Source organism: Anabrus simplex, chromosome 2, assembly GCF_040414725.1.
Source record: "Anabrus simplex isolate iqAnaSimp1 chromosome 2, ASM4041472v1, whole genome shotgun sequence".
Classification (NCBI taxonomy): domain Eukaryota; kingdom Metazoa; phylum Arthropoda; class Insecta; order Orthoptera; family Tettigoniidae; genus Anabrus; species Anabrus simplex.
Window position 1 is genome coordinate 314,530,823 of NC_090266.1, and position 16,205 is coordinate 314,547,027.

Below are 16,205 nucleotides of genomic sequence, written 5' to 3' on the forward strand. Positions count from 1 at the left end.
TACGGTCCAGAAAGGTTTCCCTGCTGCTTGACCTAGCCGTGCGGTTAGGGGCGCGCAGCTGTCAGCTCGCATCTGGGATATAGTGAGTTCGAATCCCACTGTCGATAGCCCTAAAGATGGTTTTCCGTGGTTTCCCATTTCATACCAGGCAAATACTGGTGCTGTACCTTAATTAAGGCCACGGCCGCTTCTTTCCCATTCCTAGGCCTTTCCTGTCCCGTCGTCGCCATAAGACCTATCTGTGTCGGTGCAACGTAAAGCAAATAGCTTTTTGGATTCAAGAACTATTTGTTTCGCTCTGTTTCTTTCATCTACGTACATTTCCCTCTCTGCATCAGCCCTTGTTTTGAACCATTTGTGATAAACCTTCTTTTTATGTTTACAAGCTGCTCTCACTTCATCCTTCCACCAAGATGTTTGCTTTTACCCGTCTTTACACACAGTCATTCGTAGGCATTCCCTTGCTGTTTCTACTGCAGCATCCCTGTATGCCTATCATTCTCTTTCAATATACTGAACCTGCTTACTGTCCACTGTTTGAAACTTCTCACTAATCATATCCATGTACTTCTGTCTAATTTCCTCGTCCTGAAGGTTTTCTACCCTTATTCATTTGCAGAGAGATTTCACTTTCTGTACCCTAGGCCTAGAGATACTTAGTTCACTACAGATGAGATAGTGATCTCTATCATCGAAACATCACCAAAAAACCCATACATTCCTAACAGACTTCCTGAATTCGAAGTCGGTTAAGGTATAGTCTGTTATGGATCTGATACCCCTAGCATCCCATGTGTAGCGGTGAATAGCCTTATGCTTGAAGACTGTATTCATAACTGCTAAACCCATACTAGCACAGAAGTCCAGCGTACACTCCCATTCCTGTTAGCTTCTATATCTTCCCCACATTTACCACTCCCACAAACCTACTACGCTGGCGTAACAGGGGGAGACATGATACTCGTGTGGCGCGTCCCAGGTGGCGGATAGGGAGGTCTTAACCGGCTTGCTGGCGGACTTGAGGGAAATAAAATACCTCTCGCGGATCAAACACACAACCCCTGTGGGTGGGGGACGCAGACGAAGAATATGCCCACAGTATCCCCTGCCTGTCGTAAGATGTTACTAAAAGGGGTGACCAAGAAATGATTGAATTAGAACCACGAAACTTTGTGACTAGTACCACTATATGAGCAGCACCATGGTTCTGGCTTCCCTGTGATTAGTACCCACTATATGAGGAACACCACGGGATAGCGAGAGTCCCTGTGGTTAGTACATTCATGTGATGTACACCATAGGTTTGCGGTGCCTGTAAATGGCGCCGCAATGTGTGAAACACCATTGGTCTGTATTACGTGTGCGAATTTCATTACCTGTGAGTAGTGCCATACTGTGTGGAATACCGCGAGTCTACGCTACTTTTGATTAGTACCAGACTATGACAAATACCATGGTTCTACTTTTTTAGCAATAAGTACTATAATTAGGGGCCGATGACCCCTTTAGACTAAAGGCATCATCGATTCAGTTTTATGCTATAGTAATACTAGAGGGCTTGAGAAAGGATTCTGTTGTACATAAAATCAGAAATAGTGAAAGGACTATGATACAAGCTGGTGGAAACATTGTGTTAATACCTTAATAGCTTGTTCTTAAGTGAGCCCGATCAACCCCACTGAGAGCAGATATTACTCTCCACATGCAAGTAGCTCTGAAGAATAGGAAGAATGAAAATTGCAGCACCATGAATAAATGAGTCATTTGTTTTGATATTGGAAATGTTGAATGATGCCAGTTAGGTACGTGAATGATACCGGTTTCAGGCCAACCGCATTGCTCATACGGCCGCCTCCACCTGATTGGCAAGGACGAGCCATTTCCAGTAGTCAGAGCCCTATAGAGCTTTGTTGATATGTAGTTTGTGAGGTATGGTGATGTGAAGTGTTTGCTTGTGAAACATGTCTCATCAACAAGTAGGAGCACGGTGTGAACAATTGTCACCTGTTGAGAGGGTCCAGATTGTGACTGGTCTATTTGAGAGTGGGTTATCTGTGCTGGCTGTAGCTGCACGTGTTGGCCGAAATGCAATTGCAGTTCTACCTGTATGGCAGTAGTAGTTTGAATGAAGGACACATGCTCGGAGACCTTGGACAGGACCAGTCCAACTGAAAACAGTACAGAAGAATTGCTGTGTCATTCAGATGTCCCGGTATACCCACAGGAGACAGCAGCGGAAATTCGTGCTACTATGGCACAACGCACTATGCAATAAATAATTGGTAGTTGTTTATGTGCAGCTGACTTACGATCCCATGTCCCTACTGCAAGTGTTCCACAGGCACCACAACATCCACGTGTGAATCTGTTGTGGTTTCGGGAATAGGTAAGGTGACATTGGACCAACAAATAGTCATCTTCAATGATGAATCATGCTTTTGTCTTGGCCGCAATGATTGTTATAGTTGTGTCCGATGGTGTACTGGGGAGAAAGGCATGCCAATATTATTGTCAAGAGACACATGGGGTCAACCCCAGGCATTACAGTCTGGGGAGCTATTGACTTTCATGTGAAATCACCATTAGTGATTGTTGAGGGCAGTATGACTCAACAGTATGTGGACTGCGTTGTCAATTCAGTCGTCGCTCTGATGGTGACTGTTGCAAATGAGATGTTTCAGCAAGACAATGCCTGCCCTCACACTACAGGCATCTCCATGGAAGCTTCCCAAAGCATTACGCTTTTACGGTAGCCCGCCACGACCCTGGACCTAAGCTTTATTAAACATTGTGAGACATGATGGGTAGATGCTTGCACAATTCCCCTCAGCCACCGTGGACTGTGGACAAATTGCCCCTGATGGAGCATCAGGCATGGGCTGCAATTGTGCAGGATGTGATTCAGGGCCTTATTGACTTCATATTGGGTAGGATTCAGCAATGTATTGCAGATGGGGTGAACACACACTGTACTGATCTGTGCCCACTTACTTTTTTTGTAATACACTATTTTTCTTAAAATCAGATTCAATCTGTCATCAATGATCTGTATTTAGGGCTATCTCCCAGGTGGCAGAATCCCCTCAAATTGTTTCCTTAGCTTTTTCTTAAACGTTTTCAAAGAACTTAGAAAATTAACACTTCCATTGATAAATTATTCCAATGCCTTACTCCTCGTCTGTTAAATGAATGTTAGCCCCAATTTATCCTCTTGCATTCCATCTTTATCTTCTTATTATGATCTTTCTTACTTTTAAAAGCTTTGTTCAAGCTTATTCATCTACTAATGTCATTCCATGCCATACCTCCACTGACAGCTCAGAACATACCACTTAGTTAAGCACCTCCTCTCCTTACTCCCAAGTCTTCCAAGCCCAAAGTTTGCTACATCTTCATAATCCTGTTCATTTGTCAGAAATCACCCAGAACAAATAACCTTTCTTAACAACCTGATTAATATGATTACCCCTATGAAGATCATTTCTTATATTAACACCTAGGTACTTACAGTGTTCCCCATGAGGTATTATTACCCCATCAATGTCCGGCTAAATGGTTAGCATGCTGGCCTTTGGTCCCGGGTTCGATTCCTGGCAGGGTCCTGGCAGTTCTATAATTTAACCCAAATCTCTCATTGTATTCATATGTTTGTTGCATACCACTACAGGCTGTTTTTGGCCTAACATTTATTGAACAGTGAATACCTACACTCGTTCCTCATCACTATTTGAATCAGAGTCACTGATCTTAACAATTTTATGCCAAAATATTAAAATACCACTCACTTTGGTTTCACTAATAATGTGGATTATGAGTCAAAATACACTAATGAAAATAATCCTAATAGTATGAGTAACTTTTACTAGTCATGTTGTCTATGAAACAATTTACTAATATTGTTAGGAATATCTACTAATAATTTTTGCTTGCTTGTTGTCTTAACATCGAAGGTCATCGGCCCACTAATAATTTTTACTCATAAACTAATTACTAATATTATTAGCTAATAATATTAGTGAAAGATGTTTTATGAAACAGGGCCCTGCAGTCTGTCACATTACTACAACTCATTTACTACTCTATACAGTATAACATCATCCACAGACAACCTTATGTGTGATTCCAGTTTTTTGTCTAAGAAAACAAAGATCCAATAATACTGCCCAGTGGGACCCCCTTCTTAATTATTACAGGGTCAGATAACACTTTGCCTACTCTAATTCCTTTGAGTTCTGTTTTCTAGAATTGTAGCCATCCATTCAACCACACTTTTTTTTTTTTTTTTTGTCTAGTACAATAGCCCTCATTTTTATCAGTGATCTCCCATGATCTACCCTATCAGAGGCCTTGGATAGGTCAACAGCAACTCAGTCCATTTTACTTCCTGAATCTGAAATATCTGCTATATCATGCTGGAATCCTACAAGTTGAGTGTCACTGAAGTAACCTTTTGTAAACCCAAACTGCCTTCTGTCAAACCAGTTAGCAATTTTGCAAATGTGTCTAATACGGTCAGGAAAAATTTTTCTCATAGCTTACAAACTACACATGTCAAGCTGACTGGCCAGTAATTGTACGCTTTATGTTCATCACACTTTCCCTCGTACACTGGGGTTACTATTGCAACTCGCCATTCATTTGGTATAGCTCCTGAATGCAAACAGAAATCAAATAAGTATTTCAGATATGGCACTATATCCCAACCCATAGCCTTTTTTTTTTTTTTTTTTAGTTCCGTTTGGGCCTGCTATGGACCACGTGGTTCTTATCTCTAGCAGCTTTCTTCTTTGACCAGTACTCCTTCATTCTTGCACTGTGAATGTCTTTTCGCTCCTGAGTCCATTTCACACCTCCTCCCAGACGTACTGTTTTTTCTGTTAGTGACTGGAGAGAGTTTGATGTTCTGATCAACGTTCTGTACCTATTCCTGTCATAAATTTCACTGGGAGCAATGTCCAATTCTTGAAGGTCTTTTCTGACGAGTCTTGCCCACTTGGCATTAGTCGCTTTCCCTCTAGAGATGGTGTGGAAGATTCTGGAGGTGAGCCTCTGATTGTCCATTCTCATGACATGACCGTAGAAGTTCAATCTCCTCTTCCTCATAGATGTTGTAATGCTCTCCAGCTGCCTTTCTAGCTTTCAACTTTTGTATCATTTTATAAATGCCGTTAATCATCATAGGTAAATTTCAGTAATTTGCCATTATTAGTCACCTTCTCTATCTGGACATTATCCTTACATACAACTACCTGCCAGGCTTAGTGGCTTAAAACTGTCTTCTTTAAGACTTGGGATTTGACTATGCAACTTATTCTAATGCTTAAATCTAAGTTGTATGTACAAATATGATAAACGCATTAAAATACACTGAACACATTAAAATACATTAAAACATGTGTAAAACACTTCATAGGTTTGAATATGCATGTATTGCGTATCTCTTTATTTGACTCGTGTGTTATACCCACGTACCAAATGATAACACATATTCAATTTTACATTTAGTATGCCCAATTTGGACACATTCTGATATGTTGTTTCCTCACGGCATCTCCCTTTTGACAGAGTAATGTCAATTATTGCCTAACATATATGTAAAGGTACAGACTATGTTCAGCTGATGATGACCAGATAGGTCGAAACCGGTACTGTTATTTATTTTTTTTTTTTTTTTTTACAATAAACAGTATTGATGAGGTGGAAATCCTTTCATATCTGTATATGTGTAATCTGTCAATACGTACATGAAACTCATAAATCACGAGACTGCCGCTTGCCAGTAACAGTGATTTTCAGAGGCCGCGCCAATTTATCATGGTTCCATACATCGCTAAAGGAGCGCTTTCATTTAACGCTTTAACTTCAGACTGAGATTACGTGAAAACAGAAGTTAATTAACATTTAAAACAAGTTTAGAAAAAGTAACTTATCGTAAATTTTTGTTACAACGGGATGTGTGATCGTAATTTTTCTGAAATATATTCTTTAAAAGCGGACCTTTCCTTATGTCGGGGTTCGTTAGAAGGGGGTTTAAATAACGTGCTTATGGCGATTTGGCCGGGCCTTACATAAGTCTTCATTAAAAGCGGGAATTCCTTAACCCTCGAACCGGTAGTTGAAATAGCTCTAACCGGTGGGTGTGGACCCAACATTTGCAGTACCTGATGTATGTCACTCTGACAGATGTATTATTCACAGAATATGCACATATAATACACCGAAACATTCAGCATGAACTGGACTATTTGAAAAGTGGTTTCTATTTATGCTCAATGTAATATATTTTTTAAATTTTCCACCCCTTTAAATGCCCCCTCAAAAATATCAAAAATATTTTTTACTTACACATCAAATATAAATGACTAATCAGTTTTCCTGAAACTTTTCAAAATATACATTTTGTAGAAAAATTAATTCTGATGATAGGCATGCAAATTTTAAGTGAATAGTGTTAATACTTTAGGAATTATTAAATAAAAAGTACGTTACTTGATAGAGTTCTAACCAGTGGGTGTTCATAACCTACCTCAGATGGCACAACACTTATCCATTATGCTGCAGTAGGCCTAGAATTTACAGATGCATTTAATTCTATTAAAATATCTACATTGTCATACATTATCATTATAGATTGTTATGCCTTTCAGCATTCAGTCTGCAAGCCTCTGTGAATTTACTAAACGTCGCCACAGTCCTCGATTTGCAACTAGTGTTGTGGCCCCATTTAGTTCTATGCCTCTTATCTTTAATCATTAGAAACTGAGTCTAACCATCGTCGCCTTGGTCTACCTCTACTTCTCTTACACTCCATAACAGAGTCCATTATTCTCCTAGGTAACCTATCCTCCTCCATTCGCCTCACATGACCCCACCACCAAAGCCGGTTTATGCGTACAGCTTCATCCATCGAGTTCATTCCTAAATTAGCCTTTATCTCCTCATTCCAAGTACCCTCCTGCCATTGTTCCCACCTGTTTGTACCAGCAATTGTTCTTGCTACTTTCATGTCTGTTACTTCTAACTTGTGAATAAGATATCCCGAGTCCACCCAGCTTTCGCCCCCGTAAAGCAAAGTTGTTCTGAAAACAGACCGATGTAAAGATAGTTTCGTCTGGAAGCTGACTTTCTTCTTACAGAATACTGTTGATCGCAACTTCGAGCTCACTGCATTAGATTTACGACACCTTGATTCAATCTCACTTACTATATTACCATCCTGGGAGAACACACAACCTAAATACTTGAAATTATCGACCTGTTCTAGCTTTGTATCACCAATCTGACATTCAGTTCTGTTGAATTTCTTACCTACTGACATCAATTTAGTCTTCAAGAGGCTAATTTTCATACCATAATCATTTCGCCTCCTTTCAAGTTCCAAGATGATAGACTGCAGACTTTCGGCACAATCTGCCATTAAGACCAAGTCGTCGGCATAGGCCAGACTGCTTACTGCATTTCCACCTAACTGAATCCCTCCCTGCCATTTTATATCTTTCAGCAGATGATCCATGTAAACTACGAACAGCAAAGGTGAAAGATTGCATCCTTGTCTAACCCCTGTAAGTACTCTGAACCAAGAACTCATTCTACCATCAATTCTCATCAAAGCCGAATTGTCAACATAAATGCCTTTGATTGATTTTAATAAGATACCTTTAATTCCATAGTCCCCCAGTATAGCAAACATCTTTTCCCTTGGTACCTTGTCATATGCTCTCTCTAGATCTATGAAACATAAACACAACTGCCTATTCCTCTCGTAGCATTTTTCAAATATCTAGCGCATACTGAAAATCTGATCCTGACAGCCTCTCTGTGGTCTGAAACCACACTGGTTTTCATCCACCTTCCTCTCAACGACTGATCGCACCCTCCCTTCCAAGATGCCAGTGAATACTTTGTCTGGTATACTAATCAATGAGATACCTCGATAGTTGTTGCAATCCTTCCTGTTCCCTTGCTTATAGATAGGTGCAATTACTGCCTTTGTCCAATCTGAAGGTACCTTACCAACACTCCATGCTAATCTTACTACTCTATGAAGCCATTTCATCCCTGCCTTCCCACTATACTTCACCATTTCAGGTCTAATATTAAATTATCTTCATCATTTAAATCCGAAAATGTAACCACCGTGTGTGCATAACACACAGTAAACAATGAAAGCAAGTCGCAACAAAATCAACACTTGTTTCAAAGCTGTATGAATTGCGACCTTCATAAATATTCTGAACTTCTTCTACCTGTATTTACTGGTAAAGTAGACCTGCCGATCTATTGTCAGCGGCGGTTGAGATAGGCGCACACCTGCCGATCTATCGTCAGCTACCGGTTCGAGGGTTAAAAGTATGCATGTTAAAACGGGGTTCTATTGTATAACACTTTTCTAAAAAATGTTATTTAATGGTGTTCGGCCTCAGAAGACCAGTATTTAAATAATGAGAAAGCATATAATTATAGCTCTTCGTGGTTGAAGTAGATTCAAACTGTAATACTACAGTCTGATAAATATTGAGATATTACAACAGATAACTGTAGAGTAAGGCTCAAGATAATGACAATATTGAGGTTCACAGTGGAGATTTTAAGAGATTTTGTTGATTTATTGTGCTTAGTTACCGTTATGAGTTTGCGAGTTTTTAGTGATATACTGAGTAAATTTTAGTCGAATAATGGATTATAAAGATGAACTAGTGCTTCAACCTGGCAATAAAAGAAAAAAAAGAAGAGGGGACAGGGCATGTGGGGAATGTGTTTGAAGGAAAGGGAACCAGGATAGAGTGTTACCCAGGAATTAGGTTAAGGCAGATGTTGAGGAAAATAGAAGGGTAGGAAGAGGGTAACATAGTAAAATAGTTGGGATTTGGTTACGGCAACATAGAAGTAGTTTAAGGAAGCAGAGACTGTTATCAGTGGGATACTGTGTAGGAGAGATAGTGACTGGAGGGTGACTGGTGATTTCAATGAGACTATGGAATGGGTATGTGGGAAACTGGGAGTGAGATTGTATGTCCATTGAACTGTGGGAGTACTGGAATGGCGGCTGTACGGGAGCGAAGTGCGATTTCCGGCGAGGCTAGCTGTACGGCCTAGAGGCATGACTGACGTACGCGTACTTGCCGCGAGACACAAGTAACTTCATGAAATACAAACATTTAGGCGGAAGGTCTCTTACAAATTTGACGTGATTTTCAGTGAAAGGTATATTTCAGAAGCAATTAGAAACTGAAAAGGCTATGGATATTGAACAAAATGAAAATGTATTCTAGAAAAAATTATGGAATAAGTAGGAAGTTGTGCCTTCCACGGCTTACGCTGCTTGAACTGTCATCGATAGACCCCAAGTGTAAGCGTACGAAATGTAGAGCTATTAAAGCTCTACAAAAAAGTCTTCTGAGCCCTAGACGTAACTAACAAACAGCATCTAGCATGACAGACTGCTGCTTGCCAGTACCGGTAACAGTGATTTCCAGAGGCCGCGCCAATTTATCATGGTTCCATACATCGCTAAAGGAGTACATCGACCCTGCAACATTTCTATAGTGTCATATTTTACAGCATCCATAATAATGGCAATCAATAATTATTATTTTTAAAATGTATAAATAATCCCATAATGAAATTAAATATCCTATGTCCTGTCGTTATCTGAAAAAGGAGAATCTTCACTAACGATAGTGCAATGATTATGTCTCCAGTGAGGTCTGCTGCCTTAACCTATAGCCGTAGCGCTGTTGCACCGGCTTGGCATTTCCATCTCACGGCACCAGTCGCTGCTTAGGAATCACGCGGAGGGCACATTTGTATCTGTGATAAGAGTTTTACTGCGAGTGCGAGTTACAGCGGACTACGTTCATTATGGCTGCTAAACGTAAGAAGCTGACTCTTCAACAAAAGATCAACATCATTGAGAGAGATAGCCAGTACCTTTGTCACAGATGGAAAAAATATATGACTTGGCACCCTGTACGTTGTTTGGCATCATGAAACAGAAGGAAGCAATTCTGACCGCGGAAGTGGAGTGCGGCTCTGGGGCACAAATACAGAGGAATATTCGTTCTTCACCGTACGAGGAACTTTAAAACATTTTAATGAAATGGTTCGAAGGAAAAGGGAGTGAGAACACTCCAATCGATGGGAACACATTTAAACAAAAAGCTCGAGAAGTCGCACTTCAGGTGTGTATTGTCGATTTCCATGCTTCTAATGGCTGGTTTAATTGTCTTAAAACACGGCACAACCTTTCGTTCCAAAACGTGCGGCGAGATTGTGGAAGTTATTGACGATACAGTTGTGTACTGGAAAAGGAATACGTTACCTCGAATTCTGAAGGATATGATGCTAAAGATATTTTTAATGCCAATGAAACAGGAGTGTTTTACAATTTGCTCCCTTCCGAGACATATGCTGTTCGCAGAGAAAAATACCACAGAGGCAGAGAAAGGTAAAGAAAGACTGACAGAGTTGTTGTGTTAACTAATAATTAGGAAATTTAAGAATTCAAGATGCTTCAAGTACACTCCCATATAAATCATCGTAGGCTGCTCTTGTCACCTAATTAATCTTGCTGCCGAGAAGGGTAAGGCATGCTTGCCCGTAAATGTAGATGAAAGTATAATTGATATATTTTATTATCTGGGAAGTAGTGCAAAGAGGAAAGAAAAGTTCAGAGAATTTCAGACTTTACACAACACGGAGATCAGGAAAATTCTGAAACGTGTGCCTACTCAATGGTTATCACTAAGAAGGTGTATAGATAGGATTTTGCTTCAGTGGAACCCTTTGGTTACATTATTCAGGAGCGAAATTGTGAGTAAGGATTCTCAGATGGGAACTTTGAAGACTTACAAAATTCCTAAGCACACTTTAAGTGCAGATGTGTCTTGTTTGTCTGAAAACGACAAGGATTGTCATAACATTTCACCTCACTCTTCAGTTAAAAGGAAAACCCAGTCATCAGTTTCACTAAAAAAATGAAACTACTTATGACACTAAGAGCCATGCATTGCCACGTGAAGAATGACTTTACATGTTCCTTTCATCAAATTTACATACATCTTTTTGCCTTTTTCTCTCAAGTTTTATGGATATCTTTGAGAATCCAAACGTAGCTCTTCAGTCAAGTATGCCGCACATCCACTTATTGAGGTCAGTTTTGGAGGAACTATTGAAGAATGTGATGGCAAGTTTTGTGAAACCAGGCATTATTAAAAGATCCTCCTCTCTCCTTGATGTAGATTATCATACTCCAGCAAATTAAAAGGACGATTGTGATCTGATGATAGGGAACTCTGCGTTTGTTTTAGTGAACACCTTGAAGTCTGAGGAAAAGTGCATATTCTTTAAGTCTGTTAGGTGTTTCTCTTCATCGTGTGACTACATGGTACACAAATTTCCATTCAAAGGTGTTTTAATTAATGCAGAAGTGGAAAATATTTCTTCTATAAGTAAGGCATCATTTTCTAGCTGTAGATTTTTCATAAACAAGTGTCCGAACATTTTGACTAGTGAAACGGAACATTTGGATGAAGAAACTGATATTCTGCACTCCCAGTTCTGTACCTTTCAGCTCGAAGAAACAGACGTGGCAAAAGGAAGAATTGTTGTTCAATGGGTATTGGTAGGTCAGATGAAATCAGCTGATGGTGTACTTAAATATGACAGACTCTCTAAGGTGATGTTTGCTATTTTATCAATTCCACATAGCAATGCAGAATTTGAAAGGATTTTTAGCAGAGTCACAAAGACAAAAACACAGTTCAGATCCTTGCTGTCTGTACAAACTTGGGAGAAACTTTTAACCTTGAAATCAGTTCAGCAAGGCAAGTGCTTTGAGCAAAAATTTAGTTCCGAGTTTCTGAAGAAGGCTAAGTCAGCTACTGGTTTGTTGAACAACAATTAGTCGTAATGTGATCACCATGTTGAAGGATGAGAAGTCACATGTTCCTACAGTTCAGGTATGTCCAGTATTTGGTATTCACATGTAAATGATGGAATATATATATATATGGGCAAATAGAACTGTTAATGTATTGAATTATAATGAATTTGTACATGTTCTGCCATCAGTGATGTGTCGTAATACGTCGCTATTCGCTGCGAAATTTCTCCTGATTTTTCACTTTTGAAAGTTGGCGTGTCTGATTTTATAATATTAAAATCCTCAGAAGTGCAGTAATGTTGAACTTGATAATACTTACCTGGTACTTTCCTGCCCTTCCGTCTTGTTGGGTTCCCCAAGATAGTGGTTCTCTCTCTTCGGACTACGTCTAACAGGATCGTTAGTTAGACAACACAGAGTGCTGACCGTCTTCCTTCGAAACTCCGCAAGAGATATTTCTCGATGTCCTATAGCCCGCGTCTTATTGTACAGAAGCAGTGCATTTACAACGGCAGTACCAAAAAGAATGTCATCTGCAACTTTGTGGTACCATCGGATGGTTTTCCTCATTGCAGTGTGATACGAAGAAAGTGTGTCTGCGATATCTGTTCCTCCTCTTATTTTATTATACGTTATTACCATTTTTGGTTTAACCACATCTTCGTATTTCCTGTTCTTTTTTCCCCTTAGGAATTACATCATTAGAACTTTTGGTTGTCATAATCAGCACGTCCCTCTGATCTCTCCACTTCATCACTGTCAAACCATTTTCATTCTTCATTGCAATGAGTTCTCCCTTCTTAAGCTTTGCATTTACAACATGCTTTGGTAAACCTTTTCGATTTTTCCTAAGCGTGCCAATAAAATGTGTCTTACAATCCAGCAGCACCTCAGCTAACTCAGTTGATGAGTAATAATTGTTGGTGCAGAAAAGCGACCACTGTCCAGATATGGGTCCATAAGTTGCATTACAACTTAATTAGCCATGCTCAGTGTATTCTGAGCATTCAAGGTACCTTTACCAGCGAATACTTTAGTTTTATAGGTGTAACTCGTGTCATCGCACAGCTTAAATTGTTTTAACACCCTACCTATGTGCCTTACCAGGCATAAATTGCCAGAATGATAAACGATCCCTCCACGGAATCATTGATTCATGAATTACGAGGTTTTCACCTGGAGTTTTGACACTCTTGAAGTTCATATGCATTATATCTAGCAGTGGCTGGATCTTGTGCAACTTTCCAGTTTGATTTGCATTGAGATTAGTTTGTAGTACCATCTAATCAAGAACTTCGTCTGTTAGGAACAGTCGGTAAAACTCGGTGTGGCTGTAGAAGTATCAATTTGAAGATTTAGATGCTCCTTGGCTTGTGCCTCTACACAAGGACCCCAGGGATCATTGTTCACATGACTGTCTACACCATTTGCACCAGCACCGTCCCCACCTATAATATCGCTATCAGTATCGCCATCGTCTTCTGCATCACTCGATACATCCGTTATGCTGTCAAGTGTCACTGCACTCATCATCACTAGCGTTATATTCACTGCCATCAACACATACATCTTCCTCTCCATCAGAATCCATCAGTAATTCACAAATATCCACTTCACTACTTCACTGATTCTCTTCTTTGCAAGTCGCTTACCATTTCTACCAAGATTATTACCAATATCTTTCATTTTTTTAAATTTTTGCACAACTATACAAACTGAGTGATAATTTGTATGTAAACGAGGAATAAACAATGCCTGGCGGTCTTTCACTTGTGACAATGACCACTGGCCAGTCACTGACTTCGGAAGAATACTGTGGTGCCATATGGTGGCACACAGTAGAAATACGTAGCTGAAATAGACCCTGACGTTCGCTCTTCAAGTAGTACCAATTTTACGGCATAAATGTCACAGCTAATTTACTAAGACGCATCGCCTGAAACTGCTGTGCCGCCATATGGCATCATGCCAACTCTGATTTCAAGAATGGTGTCACGCCAACTCTGATTTTTGTGCCGCCATATGGCGGCACGTGGCATCCAACGTGCTAATTGATGCTCTATATTTGAAGTTCAGTTACTTGGATATGCACATCATTTGCATCTTTCGTAATGTTTTCGTGTTGTCATATTGATGAGGTTCATGTCATTGTCTTATGTTTCTTCTGAACTGGTAGTGAAATACGTTATTGTAGTAGTTTTATGGATACTTCTCCAATTTGATGTTTCTGTTTTCAGCTAAACGCTACTGCCCAATGTTGGTTGAAGAAGGTGGTAATCACATACTGCGTCATCTATGGGAGAATCCAGCTGTTAATGGAAATGTACGGAAAATCTGCGAGTCAATCCTAGAAGTGGTTCGGTTCAATAGTACTTTTTGACGTATGATGAGTGCTTTAACTGTAAGATATTTAAGTTAGACAATTTTATTTACAATGAAACTTTTGACTGATCTGGGAACTTCCTCTTAAAATATTTAATATTATTGTTATTGTTGACATCAATGAATTATACCTTGTGTACAGTGTGTATAAATTGAGTTGCAGTTATAAACATAGAACTTGTATTGAACATTATAATTTTATACGAATTATATTGTCATTGCTTAGAGATTATTTCTAGATAACTGCTTCTTTGTTGTTCTACTTTAATTTTATTGATTTATTTAATTCAATTTCCTATATTTTGTAACTGTTTTTGATAATCATGTTATTGAAACTTGTGAACTATCCTTTTGCACTGGCTTATGTATGCTTATACGTGTGTGCGTGCGTGTGTGTGTGTGTGTGAGAGAGAGAGAGAGTAGTTCACTAATGCTAATCAGTTCATTTGTAGAGCAGTGCAGTATTAAGTAAGTGTGACTTAGTCTCCCTTCGTTATTGGTAATTGTGCATCGACTGCTACTAAGAGTGAAGGGGGTACTAGCTCTGGAATAGTGTGTTATTGCAGCTACGGAAACTGTTTCCAGTTTTACATTTGAATACAAAAACTGTGATTTATACCTGTCAGTTCAAATTTTGTCTAAGGCTTTACATCTTACATCTGTAATACATCTCAGGTAAATTCTTTTACCTTATATTGAAAATATATTTCAAATGTTCATGCTAAGTAGTAAGATTGTCACTTATTTTGCTTAATATGTGCTGTTGTGGATAGATAGATTGATAATCCCTTCAGTTAACCTGAAAATTCTATGAGCTGTGTAAGGTATTTGAGGAGATTTAAACTGCCATGACTACCGTGTGTATTTTTTAATACATAAGTGTAATTAAATTATGAACATTTGCTCTCACAAACAAAGGCAGCTCCTTGTTGTAGGGGTAGAATAATTGGCCACAAGCTTGATTCCAGGCATGCTCAAGGATTTCAGTCCTGGTCTAAGGACTGGAGCTGCATACACTTTGCTTGTGAGGTGAGTTGAGTAGTTGACAGTGAATTTGGTTAGGAGAGCCAAGCAATATGGCTGAAGTCGTCATGTTGACTGTGACATTCCATTTGCAGGCCATCCAGATGGGCAGTAATTATTGTGATAGGCCAAGGTTCTTAGTGGGCTCTGTGTGTCATGGTGAATTATACTTGCAAAAGCCCTCCTATGTCTCATAATATTGGTCATTTCTTGGGATATGTCTTGAATATTTAACCCATTTTCTTTGTTAGTGATCACTTCACCTACTCAAGCTGTTTGGCGTCCTGTTAAGATACTTGTTTCAAACTTTAGTGACAGAAAAGAGTACTAAATTTCACAGTTCTGTAAGGAAAACTTTATCTTGAAAATAATCTATAAATTCTTGCTGTTTGAGTAAATTTGATGGTATAAAAGGTTATTCCATTGACACACCCAAGCCATTGTGTGGATTTTTAAAGAAGCAAAATTCAGGAAATGGTGGGTTTAAATCTCAATGTCTTGAAGATGATTTTCCATAGTTTTCTTATTTCTTACCAGGCAAATACTGGGACTGTAGCTTTATTAAAGCCATGGTTGCTTCCTTCCAATCCAGCGTGAACCCTCTCCCATAATCTCCTTAAGACCTGTCTTGAGTCGGTGTAATAACACCAATAGTAAAAAATATATATATAAAAATAAAAAAGGAAAAAGTAGCAAAATTTATTTAACCAAACTGCATAGAGTGTGGTGCTGGGTGCAGCATGCTCCAACATTGGTAGGTGTGGAGTGATGTACTTATGCACAACATGCACCCTCTGCATTATGCTACCATCTATCAAATGGATTTTGAACTAAGTCAAACTTTTCTTTTTTTACACAGGCATAATGTATTCTTTCCTCTTCCTCTTAGTGGGATTTAATATCGACTCACTATTAT

At 39.2% G+C, this 16,205-nt stretch overlaps 1 protein-coding gene across 5 annotated transcripts in view; it reads left to right on the forward strand.

The window, feature by feature from the left end:
• The window catches only part of LOC136864086 (protein zyg-11 homolog B), a 417,362-nt gene extending 402,254 nt beyond the window's left edge, over nucleotides 1-15,108 (forward strand). For all 5 annotated transcript variants that reach the window (XM_067140642.2, XM_067140641.2, XM_067140640.2 and 2 more), the window contains one exon: nucleotides 14,122-15,108. In XM_067140642.2, coding sequence (XP_066996743.2) covers nucleotides 14,122-14,264 — 143 coding nt within the window. In that variant the 3' untranslated portion in view covers nucleotides 14,265-15,108. The remainder of the gene's footprint in view (nucleotides 1-14,121) is intronic.
• The last annotated feature ends 1,097 nt before the right edge of the window (nucleotides 15,109-16,205 follow it).